The 13491-nt window shown below is 35.7% G+C and overlaps 1 protein-coding gene across 1 annotated transcript; it reads right to left on the bottom strand.

Moving 5' to 3' along the window:
• Positions 1-2673: 2673 nt before the first annotated feature.
• LOC120124097 lies at positions 2674-3451 on the bottom strand. The gene is made up of 2 exons (XM_039142849.1): positions 3307-3451; positions 2674-3276 (listed from the first exon to the last, which is right to left on the bottom strand). Exons 1-2 carry the CDS (start codon positions 3374-3376, stop codon positions 2831-2833), a joined length of 516 nt encoding a protein of 171 aa, XP_038998780.1. The 5' UTR covers positions 3377-3451; the 3' UTR covers positions 2674-2830.
• Between the last annotated feature and the right edge of the window lie 10040 nt (positions 3452-13491).

Genomic DNA, 13491 nt, shown 5'->3' with positions numbered 1-13491 from the left:
GACGAAAATTATCCATCGAGTTTTCTTGCTAGGGATTCTGATTAGCATCGATATACTTGTACGCTGGATGAGGTTTCTAATGTAACACTAGCACTCGCATTATGCTTGAAATATAGCTGCATGTTTCCGCATATGTCTTCTTAAAACTTGGTAGTACAAGGAAAAAGATAATATTGCTATAGCCTCATCATTTACCATTATATTGTTAATGTGTGATACTGATGCATTGCTTTGTACGTTATCTTGTGAACTCGCTATGTTTTTCATTTTGTTTAGGAAAGCGGATGATCTACACATATTCTCCACACCCATCATATATATATTATTGTTTCATTGATTTCATGTTTGAAACACTTTTGAAAATCATGAACTGGTTATTTTCTTCTGCTTTTCTTTGCTTTAATAAATAATTGACTGTTTTTCAAGCTCTGTTTCTAGATGAAATTATCTAACAACAATGTACCATAATCTGAAATTATGAGACTTATGCTTGAATATTTGGTTAATCAACAGGTGCCAGTGCCCAGATCATGCAAATCCTGCTGAATTTTTGGCTGATCTTATATCCTTTAACTATAGTTCTGCTGGTAGTGTCTACTCTTCTCAGAAAAGAATTGATGCTCTTGTTGAAGCATTCCCAACACAGTCATCAGCCATGCTTTATGCTACTTCACTTAGCTGAAAGGCCTATCAACATATTTCTTCCTCGGTTATTTCAGGTGAAATGCATATTTGTATTTTTAAATTGTCAGCATTTTAAAATTTTCTAACTATATCTGTTTTTCTATGAGCAGTTTTTCAGTCTCCCCATGCCTCTCTGAGAAAGCCATTATTGGGTTCTGTAAACCAATATATTATGTTGATGCCTTCTGTAAGTTAACTTAGAAGTTTGGACATTTATATTCTTCTTGTGATGGACGTTATTCTGAATTTCTGATGCTTTCAGGGTAATACCTGAATTGTGCCTTGATGTCTTTCAGGCCTTATATACATCCATGGATAAATACCTTCATGGTTTGTTTGCCCTTGCTAATGACCCTGCAGCAGAAGTGCGGAAATTGGTGAATAGTTTCTGCTTTTCTCTTTTAGTCTTATTGTATCGATAATCTAATATTTTCCATGGAATACTCCACTGTAAATTATTTCCTAATTTTCCTTATAATTTATTGTTGAAGAGAAATAAAAGCTTGACATGAATTACTTATCATTTCCGATTTTCTGATTTGAACACTTATTTCCATGGAAGACTAGAGTTTTCGATATTAATGGTTCTTTTTTCCTTATTATGAGCCTTTTTGCGGCGATTGTATCAAAAAACGACGCTATAGATATGATCTTTTGCGACGTTTGTTCCCAAAACACCGCTATAGATCTGACCTTTTGCGACGTTTATTATGAAAACACTGCTATAGAACTGACCTTTTACGGAGTTTTTTCCAAAAACGCCGCTATAGATCTCGACATTTTGCCGCGTTTGTTCCAAAAACGCCACTATAGATATCGACCTTTTGCGGCGTTTATTCCAAAAACGCCGCGATATATCTTGACCTATTACGGCGTTTTTTGTTCTCAAACTTGCTAACTTTAGCGGCGCTGGAATGCCCGGCGCTTCTTGCGGCGTTTTTCCTATCGCTGCAAGTGTTTTTAGCGGCGTTTAAAAACACCGCTATAGGACTAAAAAAATACCGCTAAAACTCTATTTTGTTGTAGTTACAGATAAACTGAGGCTCTCAATAGGGGTTTGGAAATGCATAATTGAGATCAAAGTGTCGATAAAATTAAGTCAGAGATTCTTTTAGGCCATTCAGATTATGAAATGAGTTGGAAATGTGGCCTATAAATTAGATTGACCAGCTTCAACTCGATGACGCCTTATTTTTCATATTTCTCAACTAAAACCATGTCAAGGATACCCTTCTAAAATAACGACCAACCATAATTGAATTATAAGGTGATAAGTTGTTCAATTTTGAAACAAATGATTCCTTTAAAATTAAATATTTATAAAATTTTAAATGAATTATGATTCAATTTCGCTAATTCTGGGATTAAAGGGTCTTAAAGAATAATGAAATCAGATCGACATATAATTTTATTTCAAAATTGAAAGAGTCCTATTTCGTTATTTCTCTTGTATAGCAATCCACAATTATGGTTTATGTAAACGAGAAAATAATAATAAAAATGACAAAAAGGAGAAACTAGCTTTGTCATTTGCTTGGTATAGAATTGTACAATAAATAAATTTAACTTAAAGTATTGCTCTTAGCTACCCTGTTGCTATCTTGCCAACTACCACCATTTCAACGAGTTTAGAATCACACCATCATCCATGAATAATTCCATATTTTATAAATGGGTAACCACATATTAAGTCACCAAAATATTTGTGTCGTTTCATTTTAGTCATTCAATTATTCTTTTTAAAAATCATATTATATTTTAATTTTATTTTAATAACTCATTATTAAAAAATATAAAATTAAAATATAATGTTAGATATAATTTAAAAAAAAAATTAAGTGATTAAAGTGAAATCACACAAATAATTAGGTGACCCTTTATAAATAAACACCCCAACCCAAGAGAAAAACAAAACAAATTATCTTTAAGATCTATTGACAAACTCAAAGTCGAATAATTACATTATGTAAAAGAAAAGAAAAAACAGAGCAAAAGAAATCCTCTGATGAATCTCAAAACACTGAAAACCAGAGAACAGATTATATATATATATATATACGGCAATTAAAAATTTGCCATTTCTTGCTCTAAATAAGTATATAAAAAAGAGAGATAAAAATTAAACCTGGGTTTTATTTTTGTCGGGTTAGTCCTCAAAACCTGTTTTTTTCCAGACAGCATTTCTAACACGACGCAAATCTCTTCCTTTCAAAGTCCTTCCGATTCCTTCATGAACCGAAAACGAAGCCCTTCTCGTCCTTGCCAAGTATTCATGCGGCGGAACCCTTCCTTCGTCATCACCCTCTCCGCCGCCGCCGAAGACGGCATCTTCGTCGGTCTTCCCGTGTTCTCTGTATTCCGCTTTGAGAATCTTGGACCAGTCCGGGATGTTGACCGGCAATGAAGCTGAAGCAGCTGCCATTTGGGGACACCTGTGTTTATTGTTATCATTGATCTGAATCTCCATCTTCTTGGAAACTTTCTTAGACGAAGCTCGTGAACCGGGCAATGGCTTCTTGGGTTCCGAGTTGGTCGTTGTCGGATCATTTGAATTGTTCCAGACATCAACCTCGTCGAAATCGAAGAGATTAAGAGGTTTATCAGATGAAGAGTTGAGATTTGCATCATTAAATTCCATGGTTGGGTAGATATATCTTGGTTTTGAGCCGAAAAACATCTTCCTTGATGCCATTTTTGAAACCCCAAAACAAAAAAAAACCAAAAAACAAAGGAATTAACAACACAATAATATACGAGGGATTTTAAAGAAGAAGAGGAGGAGAAATATTGGCTCTGTCTTGTTTTTAAAGTATTGCTTTGCCTTGCTTCGATCTCTTCTTTGGGTGATACGGTTGATGATCATCTTGCATTTTATACTAGCGCAGAGGATAAGTTCTCATGAGTAAACGCAACGTAATAAAATATGGAGAGAAAAGTTTCCCATGTTTGCTTCCTCAGGATGTACATGTGGACTTCCCCATTTGATTTTCTCAATTATAGGTTTGATTTCAAGTTTCACAAGGTGATGGATTTTCAACATTCAGAGGATCTATTTTCGAAAGAGAAAATAACATCAGTGACAAAAAATGTCTTATAATATACGAATTTCATCAATTTTTTTTGGATTTGTCAAAATGACCAACAAATTCGTATCGCGATCTCAAATTCGCAACGCGAATTCCAATTTCGCAACTCAGTTTCCAATTTCGCAACACGAATATGTAAATCGCATTGCGATTTTCCAAATTCGCAACGCGAAAGTCAAATTCGCACACAGAAGTCAAATTCGTAACGCGATAGTCAAATTCGCAACGCAAAAGTCAAATGTTTTTACGCGAAACACAATATTAATTTCGCAACACAAATGTAAACATTATTATCGCAAATCATCTCTAACATAAAACCCTAAAGCACAACTCAGTCTCATCTCCATCTCTCACTCTCTACGGCGACATCCGTACCCATCTCCGACGAAATCCGTCTCCATTTTCGACGAAATCCGTTTATCTCCATCTCTCAGAGCAACCCTCACAACCATTCACGGTCAGAAATGAAAAATCAACCACCGATGGTTAGTTTTTTTAATCTCTTATTTTTATTTTGAAATTTGTGTATTATTAGATTAACCAGTTCACTGAGACTGTTAAATTCATTCGGTTGTTGCCAATACTGCTAAACTGTTTAGTCTTTAACCCTGTGAAGTTAGTATTTGTCTTTGTTTTGTCTTTTTGTTTTGTCTTTTCGTTTTATCTTTTTGTTGAAGAAACCCTAAATCACAACACGAAAATTACAACGCGAAAATGAAAATCGCAACACAAAACTAAAATCACGTTGCGAATTTAAGTTTCAGAAACTTCTTTTATTCTGCAAATTGAAACTTGAATGAATTGCATTACTTCAACCAAAAAACAAAGACAAATACTAACTTCACAGTGTTGCTAATTTAAGTTTCAAGATTAAACTACTACTCTTTATGTTGTCCTTGAACCTGCACTAAACCTATATTATCCTTTTAAATGTTTATATAAGTGCTTACTTCTGGAATGTTATCTGATGCATTTTGTGAACTATGATGGAATAATGACTTGGGTGAATATCGTGCTAGTTTGAAACATATTTGGCTTTGTTTTCACTGTTTAATATCATGTCTGTTTATAGTGTATAATTTGTAGTTTTTGGTATATCTAACTTGGTATGTTTATTGTTTTTGTAGAAATTTTTTTCGGCTATATTGACCTTAAGGAATAAATTAAGCCTAGCCACTAAAATTGCGTCGACGCTTTCACCTCTACAAAGAAAATTGTTTGAGGATACTTGCTTTGGGCCATGGCTGAAAGTGCAACATACGGGTGGAGATGCTATGTTGACACATTTGTTTCTTCAGACCATGACTAACGATCTACCCGAGGGGGTACAACGTGGTGATGAGGAGATATGGTTTCATTTTCCTCCAGCACCGGCGTATGCTTGTTTTGGGCGGGAGGAGTTTTGCTTAATCACCGGTCTACACTTTGGACACGATGATATAGGTCGGTACACTAGTCATATCGCCCGCCCATCATTGTTATATCGGGTTTTTCCTGAGCTAGCAAAGTCAAAACCGAGTATACACGTCGACGACTTGAAGAGATTATTTGATAAAGATGGTTTTATCCGGATGGATGACCTTGATGTTGTCCGAGTATGCCATTTATTACTTTTGCATGCTGTCTTTTTAGGCAAAGAGGGCAGACAACCAATCTCTGAGGACCTAATATTATTGTTAGAGGACCTAAATGCATGAAACCTGTTTCCGTGGGGTTCATATCTATGGAAAGCTACCTGGAAGAAGTTGTCGTCTGCCTTTGAGGACCGAAAAAGTTTGCAGGGCGATGGTTCTAAATACACTTTGACAGGCTTTACTTGGCCCTTTAAGGTAATAATTTCTATAATATAATGTTTCCAAAATTATAATTAATTATTTAACAATTACTAATGTTTGTGTATTATATTATTTGTAGATTTGGATATTTGAGGCTTTCCCCAGTATGCGGACATATGCGATAAAAAGATCAAATGATATTCCTAGGGCTATTACCTGGAAGAGGATCCACATGTTGGATTGGGAAGAGTTACTCCCATATATGACGATGAATAATGTAAGTTAACACACAAATAATACCATATAAACAAGTTGATTTCTAGTACAAGTTTAACTTTGTTTGAGCTTTTATATTGTTAGGTGGCCAACTATCCATTACAGAGGCTGACACCCACAGAGGTTGAGCTTGCCACTGATTGGTGGCAAGCTAGTAAGCGGTATTTTGATGGGACAGATGATGAGCACCCCCACCTCGAGAGCCATCACTTGATCGGGCCGATTCTACAGCTCGACACCCGGAGCCATCACCTGATCGAGCCTCTTCTCCACCTCCACCATCACCTATTCCATCACATCATCGAGCCTCTTCTCCACCATCACCTCATGATAGGCGACTGACAAAGAGGCCACGACATTTATCTCCCTGTTCTCCACCTCCACGGGATGAGTTAGGGAATTACTTGATGAGGTCGGTACTTTGCGTCATGAGGTCGTACTTTACATAAAGATAATGGTGCATGGCGCGATGAGGATCGATCTTTACGTGGTGAGGTGGATTTTTTACGCGATGACAATGGTGCGCTACGCGGTGAGTTATCTACCTTACGTGATGAGGTTGCCGCTCTACGCGAGATTGTTTCATTGTTGCAGAATGAGGTTAATACTCTACGCAATGAGGTAAATTTGTTTAATACTATACTAAAAATGCAAATAACTTTTTTTTGGTATTATTTATTTATTTATTTACTGATTTATATATTAATTTATTTTCAGCGGCCCGATAAGGTAGATGCTTTATATAGGGTTTTTCTTGCACGATGGGGTTCACGCATCAGACGTCGTACACATACCATTACGTCTCCGTTCACCCCATTAGTGCCAAGACTCCGTAAGAATAAGCCCGATGCACCTATCATCATTCAAGAGGCGCCTCCTATCGTTCAAGAGGCCTCTCTCATCATCGAATAAGCCCCTCCCACCGTTCAAGAGTCCCCTTTCATCGTTCAAGAGGTCTTTTCTGCCGTTCAAGAGCCCGATTCATATGGCGTCATAAGTTGACATATTGATAAACCCCCTCCCGTGCCCGATATGATGGATGTGAGTTGACTTTCGTATGTGCTACTGGCCAGTACTATTCCTCAACAGGAGAGGGAAACACTACCAGAAACAATTACAGATAATACCCTTTGGGCTAAGATCGCAGTTGATTTTTATCTACATGAGTAGAGCAAGGGGTGTTATTCTGACCTATGCCAAATTGACGATGCTATTCATTTGTTTCTTGATCGGTTTTGGTGGGGTATTTTATTAGGGGTTGAAGATAATGGCTACCTCGAAGGGGTGGTAAGTATTATATTCTTCTTATATTGCATTTTGATTAATTTTTTTTAAATTATTAATAAATTCACTAATATATTTATTTTTTTATAAAACAACATATTGATGCATGGATGTCACGTATTCTAATAATAAGGAAATTGAAGAAAAGAGGTACTCGATGGACTATTATGCTGACGTCTTTTCACGCAGCTCACTTGAAGGATCAGAGAGTTTTATAAGTTGGCTAATGGAAAAGCTAAACTTTATCCTGCATGGTGGGAGGTCGATAAGGTTAGTATTTATTTTTTTGAATATTTTAAAGGTTTCATAAATTTTATTTGATGTGCGCAATCATTTATGATTGCAGGTGTTTATCCCTATTTTGGAACGTCGTCATTGGCTTCTCGTCGAGCTTCAGCTCCCATCCCTGAAGACAATGGTATATGATAGCATGTTGAATTACATACCATTGTTTAATTTGAGAGATATTATTACAAAGGGATGGAGCGATCATTTGGCTAAATACTTGAATGCGATTGATTATTGGAAAAATTCTGGAAACAAGAAGCCAAAGAAGTTCAAAATTACAATTATCAGAAACGAGACTGCGCCACAAAAAACGCAGGGAGCCAGAGGGGATCGTGGTCCTCTCGTATTCTTGTGCTTGGAATGTTTGACGACAGGAAGTATACAGTATCTACCTCCCATAGATAGAGATAGAGATGCAGTAAGCTTGTGGTTTCGGCATAAATGGTCAGATCGATATATGCGAGACGTTGCCTACCTGCATCCGTGTGCTGAAAGTTGTATATAAACAATTGATAAGTTTGAGCAAGTGTTGTTAACATATATACTCTTTAATTGGTTTGAAAATATTTGGTTAAGTACCTATAATTCAGTAATTTACTGTTTGTTGGTTTTAGATGTGTAGAAAGTGTTGTTTGAGCAAATGTTTGGTTTCTGCAGGTTAATCCTGAAGTGAGCTGCGTGAAATGTATTTGTGCATAAACAACAGTCTGGGGTACACTTTTTTTTCTTTGTTTAATTGAATTTTACATTGAAAGTTGATTTGTTTAATTGATGAGGAAATAAGATTTTTTTTTGATTAATTTATTTATAAAATTTGATTTGTTTAATTTGATTTGTAAATAAGAATTTTTTTGCTTGTTTAATTGATTTGTAAAAGTTGATTTGCTGTTTCTAAAAAATTCAATCTGCATTATGTTTGAAGGCAAAAAAGACCTGTTGAAGGTACAAATTCGCAACGCGAAAGTTAAATTCGCAATGCGGAAGTCAAATTTGCAACGTGAAAGTCAAATTCGCAACGCTTATTTCACGTTTCGATAGTCAAATTCGCAACACGATTTTCGGTTTGCAAATTTAACTTTTGCGTTGAACGCAACATACAACATCAAGGTATATACAACATCAAACACATTCCAAGCTATAAATACAAGCTAAAGACACTTGAAGAAGCAAGAGAACAACTATCCAAAAAATCAAACACAAGAGAAAATCCCAACGTGATCAACTGAACAGATCATATCAATGTTCAAACTCAAGTTGTAGATTTTGATTTCCTTTTGCTTGGCACCATATGAGATTTGGATTTTGATTTCCTTTTGCTTGGCACCATATGAGCTTTGGATTTTGATGAGCATCAGAAGCATTTCGGACTTATGATTTGGGTGGTACTCAGAAGCATTTCGGACTTATTATTTTTGTTATTATTACAAGTTGTAGCCCTCAATTATCGGATTTTTAGTTATCATTTGTTGCATTTCTCGTATACCACCCAGATCATACGCCCGAAACATTTCTGACGCTTTAATTTGACCAAAAATATGATGGTCGGGATTTCCCTCGTGTTTAAAGTTGGAAAACAAATTATACATACAATATAATCAAACCAAAACATACATACATAACAAATTTATACATAACAAGTTCAAATAATGTACCCACAAAAACGAAATTAATCCGATGAAAAGGGTTATTTCTAACGAAGTCCGGAACATTATTTTTCCAAATAATGTACCCATAACAATGTTCAATAATGTACCCACAACAATGTTTAATTGATTTGTTGTTTAATTTTCAATCAACATTATGTTGAAGGTAAAAAAAACCTGTTGAAGGTAAATTCACAACGCGAATGGTAAATTCACAACGCGAAATAAGCGTTGCGATAGTCAAATTCGCAACGCGAAAGTCAAATTCGGTTTGCGATTTCGCGTTGCGAATTTGACTATCGCAACGCTTATTTCGCGTTGTGAATTTGACTTTCGCGTTGCTTATTTCGCGTTGCGAATTTGACTTTCGCGTTGATCGCAACATACAACATCAAGGTATATACAACATCAAACACATTCCAAGCTATAAATACAAGCTAAGGACACTTGAAGAAGCAAGAGAACAACTATCCAAGCAATCAAACACAAGAGAAAATCCCAATATGATAACAACTAAACAGATCATAGCAATATTCAAACTCAAGTTACTAATGAATGTCTAACTGAAAATGTATGCATTCACATAAAATACACATAATACAACGTTTGCATTTAAAAATCACCTAAGTTAATAAGTCCCAAAAGACGAAGCCGGTTGTGATTGGGATTTTGATTTTGATTTCCTTTTGCTTGGCACCATATGAGCTTTGGATTTTGATGAGGATCCATATTTTGGTAGAGGAAAAGATGATTGTGATGGCACTGGTGATCCACAGGTCAACCTTGTATGACCACTTTCCTTACACCGACTACATGTCGATATCCTCTTCTCTTCACCCTTAGACGGTATATGATCGTGATTTTTTGGTTGGCCAGGTAGCCTGCTATCCATGACTGGTGGCAAAATTGTTTGTAAGTCATCTGGTATGTCCAACTCAGAAGGATATGGACATGGGTAGACAATCTCGGCATAAGTCTGTCGATATACTTCTGTAGTGTTGCAATCCATAGCGTATGCGCTTGAATCATCTTGGTTTAGATGAAGAGCAACTTGTATAACATGGCCACACGGATAACCAGATGTTTTCCATTTCTTACAACTACACGTCTTTGCATTTAGATCGACAAGCCCATTTAAGTTATTATCCAATACTTCAAACAAAGTGTTTGAACATGGTTCAACTCTCCAGGACGTTGACTTCACAACACGTTTCGTTATCTTTTTTTCAGTCCATGGTGTAACACAACGTTCCAATGTTCCTGTAAATTTAAATAAATAATACTTAGTAAATATATGATAAGTTACGAATTTAAAGAAATAATACATGCATGGTTTCTTTCTTGTAGTACCACTGTTGAATAGAGGCTCGAAAAAACTCCATTAACATAGTAATGAGTAATTTCCGGGAATGACGAATTAGAGCGTTGATTGATTCTGCACTATTAGACATCATGAAACTATATCTTGCTCCAAATTGATGTACTCTTGACCATCTTTCAAACCCGACATCTTCGAGTGTTTGAGCACATTGAGGCAAAACACGTCTTAAACAATTTATATGCTTATTAAAATCCACTTCCCGATAAGCTTTTACAGCCTTCCAGTATGTCCATTTGTGATTTTTTATACCAGCAGACCTTGATTTTAGATTTCTGTACAAATGAACACCACAAAGTCCATGAAAAGCATCTGGGAAACACCTTCTAACAGCGTTGTCAATTGAGTTTGCCCTATCGGATATGATTGTCAGATTGCTAATAGAACCTATGCAATCCCTAAGATGCCCCATAAACCATGTCCATGAATCAGAGGTTTAGATTTGCCAACCCTGTAAGCTATTGGCAGTATCTCATTGTTAGCATCCATGGCTACTGCTAATAAGTTTACTCCAAGGTATCGACCTTTCAAATGTGCTCCATCAACTATAATAACTGGGCGCATGCAAGTAATAAACGAACGAATCTACAAAATCATATACACAAGAAATATAATCATTTAAATGTGAAAGCATGCAACTAAAAAAAATGAGTCAACAAAATTATAATTATTTACTTACCGCAGCACCAATGGCGATAAACAGCAACTCAAAGCGTCCATCTCTATCTGTTTTGATATGAGTTACCGACCCAGGATTTTTCAACTTTAAATTGTGACAATAAGCCGGCAGTTGGGCAATCGATGATTCTGGCGACCCCCTCAACAATTCCAAGGCATAACATTTGGCTCTCCAAGCTTGAGAATATGAGATACTAATCTTGAACAGAGCATTCATGTCAGTCATAATTTCATGTCCCCGATATTCCTTTTCATTCAAAAACATTAACTCAGCCAGAAAACCACCCAACACCTTTTTGTTTGCCTGTCTATGGCGAGGAAAAACTTGGGTTCTTGAACATGTATGTTTATCAATAAAAGTCATAACTTGAAACATTTCACAATCTTTTATCTCTTTGCAATCATACGCTATGTACAGTTTTGTCAATCATACACCTTATTTCGAAATGATCTTTGCTTGATTTGTTAACTCTTAGTTGATAGCCATCTTCCATTTCGTATACAAAGCTATCTTCAAGTCTTCCTTTGTATCAAAACAATCATCTTTCTTGATACGAATAACTTTGTGTAACAATCAACTGATATCTTACCAAATCTTCTTTCGGTATCTGAAGTAATTCTGGCATATTCCAGTTATACTCCCGTGGCATTTTCTTCTTTTTCATTTCTTCGGGGACTTCTTCTTCTTCTTTTTCTTCTTCAAGGTTATATGAATTACAAAATGGATGTTAACATGTTCATTCACAGTCGTAACTTCCTCCTCATTATCATTAACAACATCTTCCTTGGCAACGGCTGTTTCATCATCAAAATTCGGGTATTGACCAATATCAAAATAATTACATGCAGGGTTTGTTTCTTCTTCCATCACATCATCGAAATCCGAGTATTGACCAAGATCAAAGTCCGGGTATTGACCAAGATAAAATTTCGAATACAGACTAGTACTCACAATTTTTTCTGTTGGCTCATAATCGTCTAACTGGTCAATACGAAAACCGGAATTTGGTGCTGAAAGTTGATTGGGATTTGGATTAGGAAAAGGTTGTGGGTTTGAGATTGTGTTTGATATTGTGTTTGGTATTGGAATGCGGTGAAACACAAATTTGCTTGGTAATGAAATTGTGGTGGAATCATTAAATTTGGGTTGAAGAGCTTAGTTGATTGCTACCCGCTACTGACCCAACTTCGCTACTTCTAGGTTCAACAACATACAATGTAATATCATCTTCTTGAAACACTAATGTAAGCAATGAATTTCAACATCTTCATTGTCGATTAATAAATAAACTTTACCTTTTCTCAGATAAGATAGCCTAAATCCACTTAGAGGCTCTAAATTCAATTTCTTTGCAACACGTAACATTAGAGTTTCATAAGTTAATTTTTTTAATGACAGTTTTAGTTGAGATTCATGGGTAAAGGCACATATTGTAAAACACCACGAACATTCTCCCATGACCCTCCAAAACACAAATCTATCCAAACATGATCAACATTAGATGATTTCATTCTAAAAATTGTAAATTAATTTATAAACAAACGAGCTATAAACTAGATATCATCACTAACTTAGAGAAAAACACACATTTATTAAGTTGATAGTTGATAATTTGGGAGAGAAATCATTGAAAAAGTATATAGAAATAAAATTATGTAAAAAAAATAGAGATGGGGAAGGATGTCGTTGGATATAGGAACGGATGTCACCGGAGAGAGTGATAGATGGAGATGGAATGAAGTTGCGATTTAGGGATTTAGGTTATGAGTTGCTGTTGCTGCATTGTTATATACCCAAAACATTTGTGTTGCGAAACTAAAACCTGTTGCGAATTTGAAATTCAGTTGCGAATTTGACTTTCGAATTTGACTATCGCAACGCGAATTTGGAAAATTACAATGCGATTTACATATTGCGTTGCGAAATTGGAAACTGGGTTGCGAAATTGGAATTCGCGTTGCAAATTTGAGATCGCGTTGTGAATTTGTTGGTCATTTTGGCAAATCCAAAAAAAGTTGGTTAAATTCGTATTATAAGTCATTTTTGGTCAATGAGGTTATTTTCTCTTTTCGAAATGGCTAATCAAGAGAATGTCGTGTGGATGGATTACACAAGGAGAGATTTTTTTATCAATAGATGAATATGGACCTGGCAAACTTGAATCGGTCCTGATTGCTCGACCTAATATTGATATTAACCTGAATATGATAATTAAATTTGATCGATATCCGACTCATACTCAATCCGAACCATACTCGATTCAAAATTTAGCGAAATCGAAATCAACTAAAACCGAAATTAACAAGAACCAAAAGCAACTCGAACCGAAATAACTCGAACCGAATTTTAACCCGATCCAAATTTAAACCGACCAAAAACAACCAAAACAAATTGAAAT

The sequence above is a fragment of the Hibiscus syriacus genome, unplaced genomic scaffold, assembly GCF_006381635.1.
Source record: "Hibiscus syriacus cultivar Baekdansim isolate YM2019G1 unplaced genomic scaffold, ASM638163v2 tig00110413_pilon, whole genome shotgun sequence".
In the NCBI taxonomy this organism is placed as follows: domain Eukaryota; kingdom Viridiplantae; phylum Streptophyta; class Magnoliopsida; order Malvales; family Malvaceae; genus Hibiscus; species Hibiscus syriacus.
The sequence above is the reverse complement of the archived record's forward strand: the minus strand, read 5'-3'. Positions and strand labels throughout refer to the sequence as shown.

What these genes read in the sequence shown, in the direction of transcription:
- LOC120124097 (XM_039142849.1), bottom strand. Translation starts at nt 3,376, where the DNA reads ATGGCATCAAGGAAGATGTTTTTCGGCTCAAAACCAAGATATATCTAC. An exon ending in AACCATGGAATTTAATGATG is followed by an intron (nt 3,277 to 3,306) that starts CAAATCTCAACT and finishes CTGATAAACCTC; the next exon opens with TTAATCTCTTCGATTTCGAC.